At 34.6% G+C, this 17134-nt stretch overlaps 1 protein-coding gene across 5 annotated transcripts in view; it reads right to left on the reverse strand.

Annotated features, from left to right (window-relative positions):
• Myo61F (unconventional myosin 61F) overlaps positions 1 to 17134 on the reverse strand; it is a 744085-nt gene that overhangs the window by 526148 nt on the left and 200803 nt on the right. For all 5 annotated transcript variants that reach the window (XM_090391651.1, XM_090391648.1, XM_090391650.1 and 2 more), the window contains exon 5: positions 6470 to 6550. In XM_090391651.1, coding sequence (XP_090247777.1) covers positions 6470 to 6550 — 81 coding nt within the window. The remainder of the gene's footprint in view (positions 1 to 6469; positions 6551 to 17134) is intronic.

Consider the following 17134-nt stretch of genomic DNA (forward strand, 5'->3'; position numbering starts at 1 on the left):
CTCTGGTAAGGATAAAAATAAGCATTGTGTTCTGGAAGCTACTGAAGAAACTCAGAAATGGAGAAACAAGTACAATTATCTCCCTAATCCAAACCTCTTTAGTCTGAACCCTCCAGTAATCCGAACTGCAGTTTGAAAGAAAAAAAAGTTTTATTTATTACTATTACACTTTTTTTTATATAATGTTCGTCAAGTAGCTTTATTTTATTATCCTACATGTTTCGCCAATATTTTTCTATCGGCATCTTCAGGGAAGATATAGGAGGATAGTATTATTGAAGGATAATAAAATAAAGCTACTTGACGAACATTATATAAAAAAAAGTGTAATAGTCTTATAAATAATAGTCAAGAAAAAATTCAACACATTTTATTTATTACATATTATTATTTTGTGTACTATTATTTTTATTTTATAATTATTATTTTAACTATTATTATTTATTATTATTAGAGTACAGTATTTTTTTCATACTGTCGATTGTATGGTTATAGTGTAGGCCTATTTTGATTCATTGTGTGTTCACGTTTGCTTTTTTATACTGTACACAAATGTCTCATCATCATCTCATCTTCCTTTTTCCCTCTTTTATTTTACCTTGCGGTGTCGAGGATTTATTAATCGTTGGACCTCAAACTGTTCACAGGATAAGGTGGTCAAGTCCTATGCACAGGTGTATCCTATGTCCATAGTATTAAGTTCTCAAGGCTGGTTTGCCTGCTTTGTGGAATGAAAAATTCTAGGATAAACTTGGTAAAAAACCCTACTGTCCATGCCCAAGACCGGCTAACTTGGCTATGGCTGAGGAAGATACGTCAGCTCCTCACGTCATTGATGGGAATCCAACCTAGGACACTCCTTCCCTAGGCATATGGTTGCAAAGCGCACAACCAGTAGGCTAACTGCGTGGACTACTGTACACAAATGTAAATTTCACAAAGATGTTGTTACATGGATTACAGGTAGAACTGAAGTGAATCTGAAATCAAATCAGATGCTGAAATTATAAATATGATGCTACAGAATGAATAAGAAGACTATGATGATGATAAAGATCTCAAAAAAAAAAAAAAAAAAAAAAAAAAAAAAAAAAAAAAAAAACATGAAGAGGCAGTTGACAGTTTTATTATGTGTATAGAATGATATGCCATTCTATGGCGTATCATTGTTAATGGCTAAACAGAAAGATATGCCATGCCATCCCACAAAGTTTTATTGCTAATGCAGCTCTGAGAAGAAGCATTCGAAAAAAGTTTAGCTTACAAGAAGCAAAAGAAAATCAGTGACTTGTTTTACAAAGAAATAAAAAAAAAACTTTTTTGTGTGTGTTAGTATTTCAACACAAAAAAAAGTTTCACAAAATATTGTGAAACTTTTTTTGTGTTGTGTACAAGAAAGTGATATTTTTACACAAATTAAGTTATGTACTGAACTATACAATTTTATTAAATAAGAATCCTCAACAATATTTGTGTACTGTATCTTTTTTTAAGTTTTACATTACACTACACTAGTTTTTTTTTTTATATCATTTACTTCATTTATTTACAGAATTAAATTGATGTACCATTAGAATCTGATTATTTTTGTCTTAAATGCAGTTATTGTTGTCTCTTGGGGGAAAATTCACTAATCCGAACGAGTACGGTTTTTATTAGTTCGGATTAGCGAGATACCATTGTATTATAAAAAGAATCAGACATGATAAAAGTGACAAAAAATGAAAATATTCTGGATGTTCAGAATTACTTTGAGAGTAAGAAGTATTAAAAAAGTAGCCAAAAATAATCAAGATGAATACAAACAATCTGACATTCTATATTTGAGGTTAAAAATCTGAAAAGTTTCACAGTGGTTACACTGCATAATTCAAAAATCTTAGTAAGAAGGTTGAATTCCAAATTATTGGAATAGGATTATCTATTACTATGTGAAAGGAAAATGGCATGTAGTACTACCTATTTGATAAAGTTATCAAAGAAAAACTATGGGAAATCCTGGAAGAATATGAAATATCAAACCAACTCTTAAGGGCCTTATTTAATATATATCAAGATAATAAAATATCTGTGAAGTACAATAATTTAACATTAAGCAGGAAACCAATAAACAGAGGAGTATGTCAGGGTTGCTCTCTCTCACTGGTTTTATTTAATATATACATAGATAAAATCATAAAAGAATGGAAGATAACTAATGAAGGAGGATTCAATATAAACCGTAACTACAGATTGGCTACTCTACTCTACTTTTTCCTGATGACCAAATAATCCTTTGAGACAATGAAGATGAACTACAAAAATCATTATGCAGTCTAAATAATCTGATAAAAACATATGGTATGGAAATATCAACAATCAAAACAAAAGGCATGGCCTTCAATGGTGCTAATCCAATAAGAAGCAAAATAGTAATAAACAACGAAAATAATAGAGCAAGTAAATACATTCAAATACTTAAGATGCACAATGTCATATGAAAAGGAAGCTGATATAGAACCGAAGCTATCCAACTTTTTAAAAGTACCAGGCATTATAAATAAAATTTTCAAACCCAAATACTTGTGAAGACAACACAAAGACTTCTGGGAATGATGCATAGGACACTGATGTGTAGAAGTAGGGAGATTCTTGTTCCATTGTATAAGGCTTTGATTAGGCCACACATGGATTATTGTGCCCAGATTTGGTCACCGGGTTTTCAGAAGGATGAAGAGATGTTGGAAAGGGTCCAAAAGCGACTGACTAAGGTAGTTTCTGACCTCTGGAATGTTGAGTATGAGGAAAGATTGAGAAGATGTAATTTGCAGAGTCTAGTGGAGAGAAGGAAGAGGGGAGATATGATAGAGACCTACAAGTTGGTAAGCAGTTGTTATAAGATCAATGGTGGAGAAGTTCTACAGAGAATAGTGGGAGATCAGGGGAGAACCAGAGGTCATCCCTGGAAACTGTATAAAGAGAGAGTGTGAGTAGGGGAGTGAGAGGCAGGTTTTTTTCGTGCAGAGTTGTGAATGATTGGAATGCCTTGCCTGAGAGTGTGGTGTCTGCAAGGAGTTTGAGTGTGTTTAAGACACGGTATGATGAGATGTGTGTGATAAAAGGACCTCCCAGATGAGTCTTTGACTCCATGAGGTCTTGTTTAATAATAATAATTATTATTATGTACAAAAACACATACAAATAAAAATCTATAATACAGAAGCTAAACCTACCTTACTTTATGGCAGTAAGATATAGACAATAAAAAAAGAAGATGAAAGAAGAAATGAATCATCCAAAATGAAATTTCTGCGCAGAACTGAAGGAGTCACAATAATAGATAACATGAAAAGCACCAAAATCAGAAATAAACTTGGAATTACAAACTCCCTAAATGAAACATTATTTGCTACAGAGAAAAATGGAAAGAGCACATATTGAGAATGAATAGAAGCAGAACACCCAAACAAATTCTAAAATACCGAAAAGGTGTCTGATGCAGGCCACTTGGTCTATAAGCCTGGAAAGGAAGAAATTTCACAGTGGCTACACTGCATAATTCAAAAACCCTAGTAAGAATGTTGAATTCCAAATTATTGGAATAGGATTTTCTATTCCTATGTGGAAAGGAAATGGCATATAGTAATAATTATCTACAACAAGGAAGTAAAACAATGTGAAAATTACAAAGGAATTTCTCTACTGAGTGGTCCAGTGAAGATGTATTCAAGAATAACAGATGTTGTTACAGACCTGGTGGATCAGTTGCTAGTTGCAAAAAAATGCATCTCCAAATAAAGATGATGCATGTGAAAAGAATAATCATACAGTAATAGGGGAATTATCCAAACATTGATTGGGTAGCAGTAAAATCTTAGAAGAATGAAACTAAATGAATGAGAAGGAACTCAAGGTCAAAGAATGTTAGATTTGATTATGGTGTCAGAGGGTGTTTCAGTTAAACATGTAACTATTCTACCTCTGGTTCATGACAGTGATCATGAGGGACTCACTTGGGAAGTGGCTAAATTTATGAATGTTACATTCGAAAAAGGTTTCATGCTGAACTGCAAAGCAGGAAATTATGACCACCTGATGGGTATACTGAATTCAGCACAATGGTATCAGTTGCTGGATGGGAAAAATATCAACAATGCATGGGAAGCACTTAAAAAATATTTAAATGATGCAATATCAAAATGTGTCAAGGGAGTTTGAAGAATAAATAGAGTAGGAGTTAGTGGATGTGTAATCTTATCAAGCAAGAGATTCATAAGAAAAGGATGATGTGGAAGGAATATCATGTGCATAAAAATTAAGCAGCATGCCAGAAGACTCATTACTGTTGTATGGAAAGCTAGATCTGAGTTTGAAAATAAACTGGCTCTGTAAGCTAAAGACATACTCATAGATTTCCATCATTATGCTGCAAGTAAAAGAAATGAATATGAAAGAATAACTCTATTGAATGCAGATATGAGGGTGATAAATGCAGAAGAGGTTGCTCAACTAATGAGTGCCCATTTTGCTAAAAGCTATCAACCTGTATATGCAACATTGAACTCCACTGCTACCTCTTCACTGGATGAAGAAATTCAGGTGTATGAGGAGAAAGAAACAAATCTTTTGCAAAAACTGCATAAGAATTCAGCAGTAGGACTGATGGGATATCAACATGCTAAAAGAGTGTTCAGCTGAACTGGCTATTCCGTTGCCCAACTATATAATTGGAGCCTCAAAACAGGGAATATTCCATAAGAATGAAAAGAATGTATGGTGATCACATTGCACAAGTGTGGTACAAAGACTGATGTATTCAACTGTCGACCAATCAGTATCTCAGGAGTAGTGGTGAAGATTTTGGAAAAGTTGGTTAGGGCTTGCATTCAGAAATGGGTTGACAAAGAATCTCTACTTTGCAATGAATAACAGAAGGCCTGCCCAATGAATGCAGTGAGTAACTTGACTAACAATACTGGAGGGAGAAGAAATCAAGTTACAACAATGCTACCAAAAAACATCATAATAATTTATTTAGTTTAATCCTTTATCCAAGTGTGAGCAAACAAAGTTTGCGCCTGAAAATATCTTCAGGACTGACACCTACCTTACCCCAATAAGGTAGTACAACACCATATTCAGTCCTGAAGATATTTTCAGGTGCAAACTTTGTTTGCTCACACTTGGATAAAGGATTAAACTAAATTTATTATAGTCTAACCAAGTGAAAAATAAACTTTCAACATCTTTCTCTAAATTCAGAGTAATTTAATAAAAAGGTAGCACACCTTTTGGCAACTCCTATAGGTAAAGATGACCTTGCCATTGCTTCTGCCTGGTATCTCCACCACTGGGCCTGGCTCCCACTGAAGAGACCTCAATAAAGGTCGAAACTAGTCTGAGTAGTGGCCAATCCCTTAATGCATAACATTATACATATCCGCAAAGAGATGTGTTTTGCATTATGGGAGATACTGGGATAGGAGTGATGTTAGCTTGGTCGACCTTTGCTGTACTACCATACCCCAGTAAGGTATATTATAATAACGGAATTAACTCACATAAATTATTCTTTATTCGTAGAATTTTTACCTGAGTATCACAGGCATCATCAGTACAGGTACAAGGTTAATTAAACAATAACTGTTATATTCACAAAGCGCCACCTAAGTAGCTAAGTTAAGTTACGCGCCACCTAAGTTAAATTTCCTAAATTTATTTAATTATTATTAAATAAATTTAGGAAATTTAACCTTAGCTACTTAGGTGGCGCTTTGTGAATATAACAGTTATTGTAAAATTCTACGAATAAAGAATAATTTTATTATTATTATTATTCCTGACACCTCCAAGGAGTCCGAAGACTCATCGTGGGAGGACACCTACAACTGTCTCAACCACTACACCGAACCTCTACTATGAATCATCTCCATCAATGCCATCTACTGCCCACCTCCACCACAACTAGTATTTTTTGTCTGTAAATTGCGTGTGTTCTGAAGGGCCGATTTGTCTGTATGCGGGATGAAAAACCTGAGTTTCCGGGAGAAAAAACCCTGCTACCACCGTATGAGATCAGTGAACTCACCTTCAATTGAAATCGTCCAGATAAAGATTCCTCCTGTCACGACAAGAATAGAACTTAGGCCTATTGCAATCGAAGGGCACAATGTACCATAGTTCTTCCAATTGCGCTACGGAGGCATTTACGTGAGTTAATTCCGTTATTATAATAGTTAGTAAAATGTCTACTCACGGTATTTCCTTACTGAAAGTAAGGTAGTACAACACCAACCTTACCCCAGTAAGGTAGCACAACACCATATTCAGTCCTGAAGATATTTTTGGGTGCAAACTTTGTTTGCTCACACTTGGATAAAGGATTAAACTAAATTTATTATAGTCTAACCAAGTGAAAAATAAACTTTCAACAAAAAACATCATATCCGATGATATACATAATTTCAGTATGGACTTAAAAAATACTTACCAAATAATTAAATTCAATATCCATGTACTTTCCAAAACGACTTGAGTTATCATTCCTATTTGTTTTAGCATTGCCAAAAGCCTACAAAAAATAAATAAATAAAAGAATGCTAAACATATGCTCTTAGAATTCTTGATATTTACTTTTGCAAAAACAGAAAGTTTTCGATCAAAGTCAATACACATACTAAAAATATTGAAGAAGATAATTGTACATTATAATACAGTAATTTTCTAAAACTACAGTTTCATGTTGCTCCTATAATGATGGAAATAGCTAATAGGCTTGTGACGTGCGCAAGTATAGCACACGTCACAAGCAGCATTGCATGGGTCCTACAGATGTCTTTTATTTTAATGAATACTAGTAATTTTAATAATTAATTTTGGTTTAGAAAGTGTTTTTTCATGGAACTTGCATTAGACTTTATATTCATGTTTTTTCAACACCATCATGTCAAAAAACTCATACCATTAAGACTTATATGCTGAGCTCACTCTTTGTACTCTACTGAAGCACATTTTGGCAGACTGGCTGCTGCTTGTTCTGATTAATAGCTTGATTACATTAAATCACAATGTCTTATATTCTTCGCTAACTTTCAATGAGCTGTGTCAACAAACTGGTGATGCCTATAGGGTTTCCTTATCGTATATCTTGAGAAACGTGGTCCACCATGTTACCATTCCTTATGTTAAGCATTTCTGTAGAAATAGTGAAATTGGTTAGATATATTAGCCTTCATGTGTCCTTTCACCCTATTAGTAAGATTTCTGAGGGAGGAGGATCCACAAAGGGTTAACTTCTGTGTTTAGAACAACCTGGAGAATGAAACTTCATGGCAGTGTGGGTTTATCATATTTTGGCAGACTGGCTGCTGTTTGTTCTAATTAATATCTTGATTACATTAAATTCCACAAGCTAGAACAGTCTGGACTAGCAGAACATGCTATCTCCACCAAATTATTTTTTATTGTATCTCTCACTTTCCCTTTATTAGCATGAGATAGTTCCTCATAGTCCATAAACTCTTCTGAGTCTGAGGAATCTTCATTTGATGATCCATAACCTTCTCAATCTTTACATTTTTTATCATTTCTTCTTCTTTTAGACTTAGTTCCTTTTTTTAAGTACATCTTTACTTTTTTTTTGTTTAGCTTCATTTTTTTTTATGAATTCATCTTTTCTTTTTGGTGATCTTGTCTGCATATTAAGTTCTTTCAGATGTCTTACTTGCTTTTCTGTTTCTTTTCTGGTTTCTCCTTGTATAACAGTTTCATTTGTTTATCTGTTCAGTTGTCATACTAAGTTCATTATTGGTAACTTCGATTAATGTTGTTCAATCCATATTTGACTGGAAAAGAGCTCCTGCACTTCTGGAATTATAGGGCTAATTTCTGGATGATTTTGTTGTTTATACTTACTGTTAAGTTCTGATACACAATCTGACTGATATAATGAATCAAAAGCTTTCTCAAAATTTACAAACACTGAATATGCAAGAGGATAATTTTCATTTTTTTTTTTTTCTATGACTTAGGTAACGGTAAGGATATGATCTATCATAAGGAATCTTGCTATAAACCTGCTTGTTCATATGGTTGTACTTCATCCAAAAATCCTGTGATTCAATTTAAAATAATGGATATTTTTGCAGTTCAGCAAGCATTTTTATAAACTGACCTCGTCTCTGCTGCCTTTTTTATATAAGGTAATCAATGATTTATGCCACTGCCATGGAATTTTTTTTCTATAGTTAAAACACTGAACACATCCGACATGACCTTTTGAAATTGTGAACTTCCTGAATTTATGTATTTTGTATTCAATGTCCACCATCTAAATGAGTCAAGATTTTGTTTCTATGCATCTGTATATATTTCAACAAAAATCACTACATATTTTTCTATTGTACTGTACTACTCCTTGCTTATTTTTTACCACTTCTGAAATTCATTTTTTCATACTATGTAATTTTATTTGATATAATTTTTCAGTTTTTTTTTTGTTGTTATTTGTTTGTTTATTTTCTATTATGTTGTGTATTGTTCTTATATTTTCTTCACTTCTGATTTCTTTTTTGACTTTTGCATTTCTACAAATTCTAAAATGTCTGTGCTACTCCTGTTCCTGCTTTTCCTTAATTCTTCATCCTCTCTCTCTCTCTCTCACTCACAGACACATACTTTTTTTTAAAGATCAAATGTCCATACAGTAAGGTTTTCTTTGGATGTTCTGTTTGCTCAATGATTTTCTTAATCTTCAGTGATTTATTTTATTGCTGAAGTTATTTCCTTCATTCTCTCAGATGCTGATTCATTCTTTCTTTTAATTTTCCTTCCATTATTTTCTGAAATTTTTCTTTATGGTTTACTATTATTGTAGTAAACCATAAAGTAAACATATCATTGTAGTTTTCTCATTATCATTTCTTTTAAGCTTACACGGTGATCCGAATGCATTTTTGAAAATTATCGAGAAAACTACCGTGTTTGAATAAAAACTTTACTTTAATATAACTAAAATCTACATTCGACGTTTCGACCTTTATGTCAAGGTCATCTTCTGGAGCATACAACTATACATAGAAAACAAGCTACACTACAATCAAACTGGTTTGTTAAAGACACTGACCAACTGCTACAACAATTGTTGGCCTGACCTCTGGTGAAAAAAATAATAATAATAATAATAAAATAAAAATAAATAAATAAATAAATAAATAAAAGAAAAAAATTATACATCAACGCTAGAGTCCTATTATTGGTGTTATCTGTTGGTTGTAGAAATACATTGGGCACAACAACAAGTATCTATCTATATACATATATTAACATCATGTACATTCCAGCCAGTTGGTATGGAATGGTTTCTAATACTAGCTGAAGATTGGCTAGAGTCCTGACTTATGCTGAATCTTATATATTAGGTAGGCTGAATGTGTGCCATCCAGATCCTTGGAATTTTCATGGCACACATTCTGGATGGTACACATTCAGCCTACCTAATATATAAGATTCAGCATAAGTCAGGACTCTAGCCAATCTTCAGCTAGTATTAGAAACCATTCCATACCAACTGGCTGGAATGTACATGATGTTAATATATGTATATAGATAGATACTTGTTGTTGTGCCCAATGTATTTCTACAACCAACAGATAACACCAATAATAGGACTCTAGCGTATAATTTTCTTTTTGTTTTATTTATTTATTTATTTATTTTTATTTATTTATTTATTTATTTTATTATTTTTTTTTTTCACCAGAGGGAGGTCAAGCCAACAATTGTTGTAGTGGTTAGTCAGTGTCTTTAACAAACCAGTTTGATTGTAGTATAGCTTGTTTTCTGTGTATAGTTGTATGCTCCAGAAGATGACCTTGACATAAAGGTCGAAACGTCAAACGTAGATTTTAGTTATATTAAAGTAAAGTTTTTATTCAAACACGGTAGTTGTCTCCATAATTTTCAAAAATGCTTTCTCATTATCAATTTCTTTCTCTCAATAGCTTATGATAACTATCACAGATAAACTCACTGGCAACAGACATATTTTCATATTTCCATGCTATTCACCATAATATAATCAATTTCATTAAAATCTCACCATTTGGTAATCTCTGGGTCTACTTTCATTTGATATATTTGATTTCAATTTGACATACTATTAATATGATATAATACTTTCATAAAAGTATTCTATCATATTAATAGTACTATACACAATCCCTGACTCTCTGCATATGCAACAAGTCTATGTCCTATCTCATTTTTGGCCTGTGACTTGAACACCTAAAGCACTTTCTCCCTGATGTTTCTTTCTTATTTTGCAATTAAAGTCTCTCAATATATAATTTCCCAATAATACATTACCTCTAAGAGTGTTAAAGAGATCCTCACAGAAATAATCAATTTCTTCACCTGAATGAGCAGAAGTAGATGCATATATTTGTATTACACTCAAATCACTTATTGAATTTTTCAGCCAAAGAATTGCTGAATTGGTATAAATGAATTTCCATATATTTCTTTGGGCCAATAAGTATCTGTTACTGTTACATTCAGCTAGTTCCTTGAGATGTTAGAGACTGCACTGAGCATTATTTGAACTTTGTCATTCTTAGACTTCCTCCCTGAAGGTGTGTCTACACACATGCCCACCTGCACCCTCTTTAACAGCTTTAGTTTTCCTGATTTTGCCCCTTCATTCTTTCAGTAAATAAAACTTTTTCCATATGCCTAACCCCAAATCCATTCAGATGAAATCAGGCATGTATAATGTCTTTTTATCATATTCACTCCATATATTAAAAACACTGTGCATAATTCCTTCAAAACAACAAGCACATTGACTTATTTGTAATTATGGCTCATTTGTTACGTGCACTCCTGTTGTACAGGCAGCAATACACAAACTGGACTTCCTCACTCTTCTTTTGTGCTTCATCGAGTAACTCTTTCATATCTTGACACTCCACACTTAACACTGTTCAAATAATTCATATTTGCTAAAATTATTAATTCTTTCATATTCCCTCTTTGCATTCTAACAGCATCATTAACATCTTCAATCTCCATTTCAGCTTTTGTTATGCATTCATCAAGCACCTCTAATAATGGAATCACCATACAATATTGTTTCTTTAGTTTCTCTTTTTCACTCACTAATATTCTTACTCTTCCTTCTCACCTCTCCTGGATTACATTTTTCTGCTGTACCACTTGCCAGATGCTTCTGCAGTCACTCCAGCTGATGCTTTGTAATGTGAATGCATAAGCACACTATTTCACTCATTAAAGCCACCTTACTATTCTTATCTTAAACCACTTCTTTTGGGTTATTTTTCTTCTGACTCACACTTTGTCATTATTACTTCATTCACCTTCACTCAATTCCTCTCCTCATCCTTTAACAACATTCCTGTTGCTTTATTATAAAAAAAGCAAACAGATTCGTGAAAGAATGCTATTAACAAATCCATGCTTCCCTTCATAAACACATTATTTTCACCTGCAGAATTCTGTATATGACCTCTTACTAATTTCTTCAAAATCTAATAAAAAAAAAATATATACTGGTCTACTGTTTGACATCTCCATCCTCAACCATCCCTATGAAATAGCATTATCATACTCTCTCTTTTCGGTGGTTAGGGTCTTTCCTAGTTGCAAGACTCATTAAACAACCAGGTGAAAACCACCTAATGGTGGTTTTCACCTGGTACTAAGGAACTAATACATTAGTTCCTTAGTACATAAACATGGAAAAATCTCATCTAGTCCCACTGCCTTACTAACATCAAGAGTACTAAGCATTCATCATGTCCATATTCACTTCTAATATTTCTAGTCTCCCTATCTCTCTAGGAACATAGCCTACTTTACTATATCTCCTAATAAAGTGATCATTAAACAGACCACTATGTTATCTGATCTCCTACACCATATAGCTAGGTCATTCATCCACAAGAATTTCTTCTTCTACTGGCCACATAGCAAAACAACTCATTAGATCATAGTGCTAATCTCATGTATTCTAATTTTTCCTTCTTTACTAGTCATATTATTATTATTGTTATAAACATCTGAACTCCATGGAGTCAGACATTCATCGTGGAAGGTACAGCCTATCGCACAAAAGGTCATCAAACCATGTCTTAAACTGATTCAACGTGTCTATATTCACAGAATACCCAGGCAATGCATTCTACTCACCAGCAATTCTCTATGTAAAGAACCTCTTCCTCACTGCTCTGCTCACACCCTCCTTATACAGTTTCCAGCGATAGCCTCTTGTTTTATTTCCCCCCAACTTCCATATTAACCTGAAAACAACCCATGACTAGCTTGTATATCTCAATTGTATCCCCCCTCCTCCTATTCATGAGGCTTTGCAATTCACATTCTCTCAATCTATCCTTGTACTCCACATTCCAAAGACCACTGACCACCTTTGTGAATTTACTCTAGACCATTTTTAACATATCCTTGTCACCATGAAAACCTGGTGACCAAATTTATGTACAATAATCCATATGAGACCTGATCAAAGCATTATACAATTGCATTAAAACCCCTTTATTTTTGCATGTCAGGGTCCTCAGATCATTGCCATTATCCGATGTGACATCTTCACAACTTGTGCAATGTAGCTCCTGAATTTCAGGTCCTTATCCACCACCACTATAAGATCTCTGGTCTCCTCTTCCTCCTTTAAAGTTTCCCCATCAAGTGTATACTTTGCATCCCATCATTAATTACCAAATTTCAAAAACCTTAACACTTTGGAAAATTGAAATTAGGCAGGTAATTGGAACTGATAGTTCCAATTACCTGCCTATTCATGCAATCTATGCAAGTCCTCCCGTAAGACCATAACATCTGCTTGATTTTGCATTGCTCTCCCCAATTTTGCATCTTCTGCATATCACCAGATAAACCCATCCCAATATTATTAATATACAAACTGAACAATAATGGTCCCAAAACTGACCAAAGCAACACACCACTAGCGAACATCCTCTTTCGGGATACTGCATCCCCCCATATACAACTTTCCGATATGTATCTGACAGCCAGTCACTGATCCAATGCAGAAGTCTGTTATCCAAACCCATCTGTTTCAATTTATTTAACAGAATGCCATGTGACAGTCCATCAAAAGACTTTGCAAAATCTAACTTTACCACTGTATATGCATCTGCCTTGTCCGAGACATTTGTCACTTTGTACATACGTAAAACATCTCCCTTTAACAAACTCTTGCTGATAAACAGAGAATAATGCTGTTATCAACCCATTTCAGTATCCTACATCTCATCAATCAATCTCTCTCTCTCTCTCTCTCTCTCTCTAGTACCTTAACCACAACTCCAGATATACAGATTGGCCTATAATTTGTAGCCACAGCCTTATCGCCACCTTTATGCAGTGGAACAATTTTACCTTCTTTCCACTCCCTTGGAACCTGTGCTGTTGTAAGACTCTTATTAAACAGGCATGCCAATTCCCTGGAACATTCCCTTAACATGCGCATGGTGATAAAATCCTATCACTCATCAAATCCTATCAGCTTATTTATCTCATCATATACCTCCTGCTTGGTCACAATTATGCCATCCTATCCAATGTCCTGTACACTTAAGTTTGTCATGATTTCACGCTTATAAGGATGAAACACCCTTATAAATTGATCACTGACTATCTCAACAATGTCTTCTGCAGCAGTTACCATTCTACCATTTTCATCCATTAACATCATCTTACCATAAACGTCCTTCGTTCTACTTGCCACACATAAAAAAAAAAAACTCTCTAGGGGTTTTAATATCCCCTATTTTAATAATTTTTAATAGGGGTTTTAAAGTGGGATTTAATATCGCTTAATTTAAATAAACTCTCTAGGGTTTTTCTTTGCATGATTTGCTAATTTCTGCTCATACTGTACTTGTACTTACTAACTGAATCACTCTTCTAGACTAACTGAGTCACTCTCCTGGCTTTTTCTTTATACTCTTCATGTAACGGATTATTACCATTATTCATCTTATACTGCCTCCAAAGTACTTTCTTCTTTCACTTTTCATACTTAAGCTCCTCATTCATCCATTTTACAATTACCTTATCCAGCCTTTTGACTTTTGGAATACATTCACACATTGATGCTGTATTTCTTTTTAAGTTTCCAAGCAGCATTTATTTCCTTACCACTCAACTCTTCATTCCATGCTATAGCTCCAAACTGTCTCCTAAATTTGTCATAATAACCAGCCTTGTACTTCTACATATATCCCTTTCCTCACTGAAGTCAGCATATGGCTAGCCACAATCCAGATGATCATTCTCACTAACTAGAGGAAAGTGCAAAACACCACTCACAACTGCATCCTCTGATGAAATGATCAGATCTAAAACTCTCAATCCTTGCATGTCCTCCATGAGCCTTACATGCTGCCTGAGATAGTTGTCTCTCAAAAACAAGAAATTCATTTTCCTCATTCCCAAATGCTATCTCTTCATTCCAATCAATACTGCCATAATTAAAATTGCTCATAATAATTACTCTTCTTTTCTTTACTAACCCAAGTTTTTTTTCTTTTCTTTATCACCGCCCTGCACATTCTGTGGGGTATACCAATATCAACTAAATATGTCTTTTGGTCAACATCCGCCTCACACTACACTGCCTCATAACCATTGCCACTATTTAGCTCTTTCCATGTCTACCTTATGTGGATATAATTCCCCTGCTATCATCAGCAGCATTTCCCCTTTCATTCTTTTCCTTTCTATTTTTTCAAAAAACAATGTGCCCTTCCATTTCTATTCCTGTTAGGATATCATCCACCCATGTCTCACTTATTCCAACAATTTTTGGGTGAATGAAGTCAATCAATGCAACCAATGCCGGCAAAGGTTGGTCGATTGGTAGAGCCTCTGCTACTAATGGCTCAGTTAAGTAAGTTTGAGCGCGGTTAGTAGTTGGAAGGGGACCAACAGCAAGATGCTGTTGGCACACTCTCCCTCGATGAGTCTTTGGACTCCCTGGAGGTGTCAAATAATAATAATAATAATAATAATATCATTTTCCCCTGTTTCTGATACTTCTAGATTTAGTATACAAACATAACTCATTCCTGGATCTATAACAAGTTTCATTGATACCACTTATAAGATGTGACTTCTCCATACCATCAAGTCATTTCTTTTTCTTCTTACCTATTCCCAAAACCTTTTTCAAATCCAACTATTTTTCATACATTCCATGCCATCCCATTCATTTCTTATCTACAGACACATTCACTTCCTCTCTGAGCATAAACGTTTTCCACGCTGTGTTCCCTGGTCCTCCTTGAATATCCTAGTTTGTCTTATGCACTTGTGTTCTCATTCTCTACACTCATGCTACCCACTTTCCATTCATAAGCACATAGAAAGGTATATGAGGTAGAAAAAGCAGCTGGAGTAGATGATATTCAACCAGAAATGCTGAAATATGGAGGTAAAAAATGTTTACAGTGACTACACTGCATAATTCAGAAGGTCAAATTCCAGATGATTGGAGTAAAGCTCATAGGAGTTCCCATCTGTAAAAAAAAAAAGAAAATAAAGCTGAGTATGAGAATGACAAGAATTTCTCTACTAAGTGTTCCAGGTAAGATGGAAGAGAAACTTGGAGAAAAACAAGCTGAATCCATACCAAATAGATGTTGTCAAGATCAGATTTTCACTTCACAACAAACAGGTAAAAAAATAATGGGAATATTTACTAAAATAAAGAGCCAAAGGCTTCATTTCGGCGATGCAAAATTATATAAATTAAGTGGATATTAAATCCAACATCATTTCAAAGCTAAATACAGAAACTATAAAAGTTTCATGCAGGAATACACTGCTGCCATACTACGAGTTGCCTTAGCCGAACCTAATAGGAAAAGCACGAATGCTACAAGCACCCATATATTGCCTTATATTGTCCATTTTGATAGGTTTCACTAGTCTGACAACTGTTTCAAATTCATTGGTTTTCGTCAGAGACTAGGCAGAAACCTAAGAAAGCAAAAACTCTCAGTACTAGGGAACTTGAAGCATCGGAGAGGTGTAATTTCTGTAAGCGAACTCTCGGTCAGTACATAAAGTATTTACTAAAATAAAGAGCCAAAGGCTTCATTTTAGCAATGCAAAATTATATAAATTAAGTGGATATTAAATCCAACATCATTTCAAAGCCGAATACAGAAACTACAAACGTTTCGTGCAGAAACTATAAAAGTTTCATGTGGAAATTGACAAGAGAGCTTGTGGGTATCTCTGATGAAAACCAATGCGTTTGAAACAGTTGTCAGACTAGTGAAACCTATCAAAATGGACCAATAAAAGGCAATATACAGGTGCTTTTAGCATTTGTGCTTTTCCAGGTTCGGCTATGACAACTCGTAGTATGGTGGCGGTGTATTCCTGCAAGCTCTCTGGTGAATTTCGGCACAAAACTTTTATAGTTTCTGTATCACACTAATCTAGTCCTCACACCCCTACTGACAACACCTGTATTCAACTTCCAGGAATGATTCTTTGTTCTGGTCCCTCTAGTTAAGTGCTGAAACATTTCCCCTGCATCTATCCTATAAAATCCTTTAAGCAACTTAAATGTTTCTATCATATCTCCTCTTTTTCTCCTATCAACCAACTCCCATAATACACACACACACACCTTCAATCTATCCTCATAGGGAACATTCCACAAGCCACTCACCATCTTGGTCACTCACCTCTGAATCATCTCTACTCAGGGAACCAGATCCCTGGTCTAGTCTGGTCCACTGGATTTCTTCCCATGGGGAAAAAACCCAGGGGACCAGACTCGAGCACAGTAATCCGGATGTGGGCATATCAAGGCCTTATAGAGAGGAATGACAACTTCCTTATCTCTACTTGTTAATGTGTTCTTCAATAGCCAAGTAATCTTATGGACTACCTTAGCAATATGTCCTCTAAACTTTAACTCCCTGTCTACCACCACCCTGAAATCTCTAGCTTCATTTATTTCCTGAAGTACAGTGCCATCAATGTGATACACGGCTTGTGATGTATTTACCCCAAGATGCATAACTTTACATTTCTCGACATTAAACACCCATTAATTTTTGTCCATACTGATAGCCTA

Source organism: Typopeltis vanoorti, chromosome 4 (assembly GCF_054136105.1).
Source record: "Typopeltis vanoorti isolate ZY-2024b chromosome 4, IOZ_Tvanoo_1.0, whole genome shotgun sequence".
Taxonomy (NCBI): domain Eukaryota; kingdom Metazoa; phylum Arthropoda; class Arachnida; order Uropygi; family Thelyphonidae; genus Typopeltis; species Typopeltis vanoorti.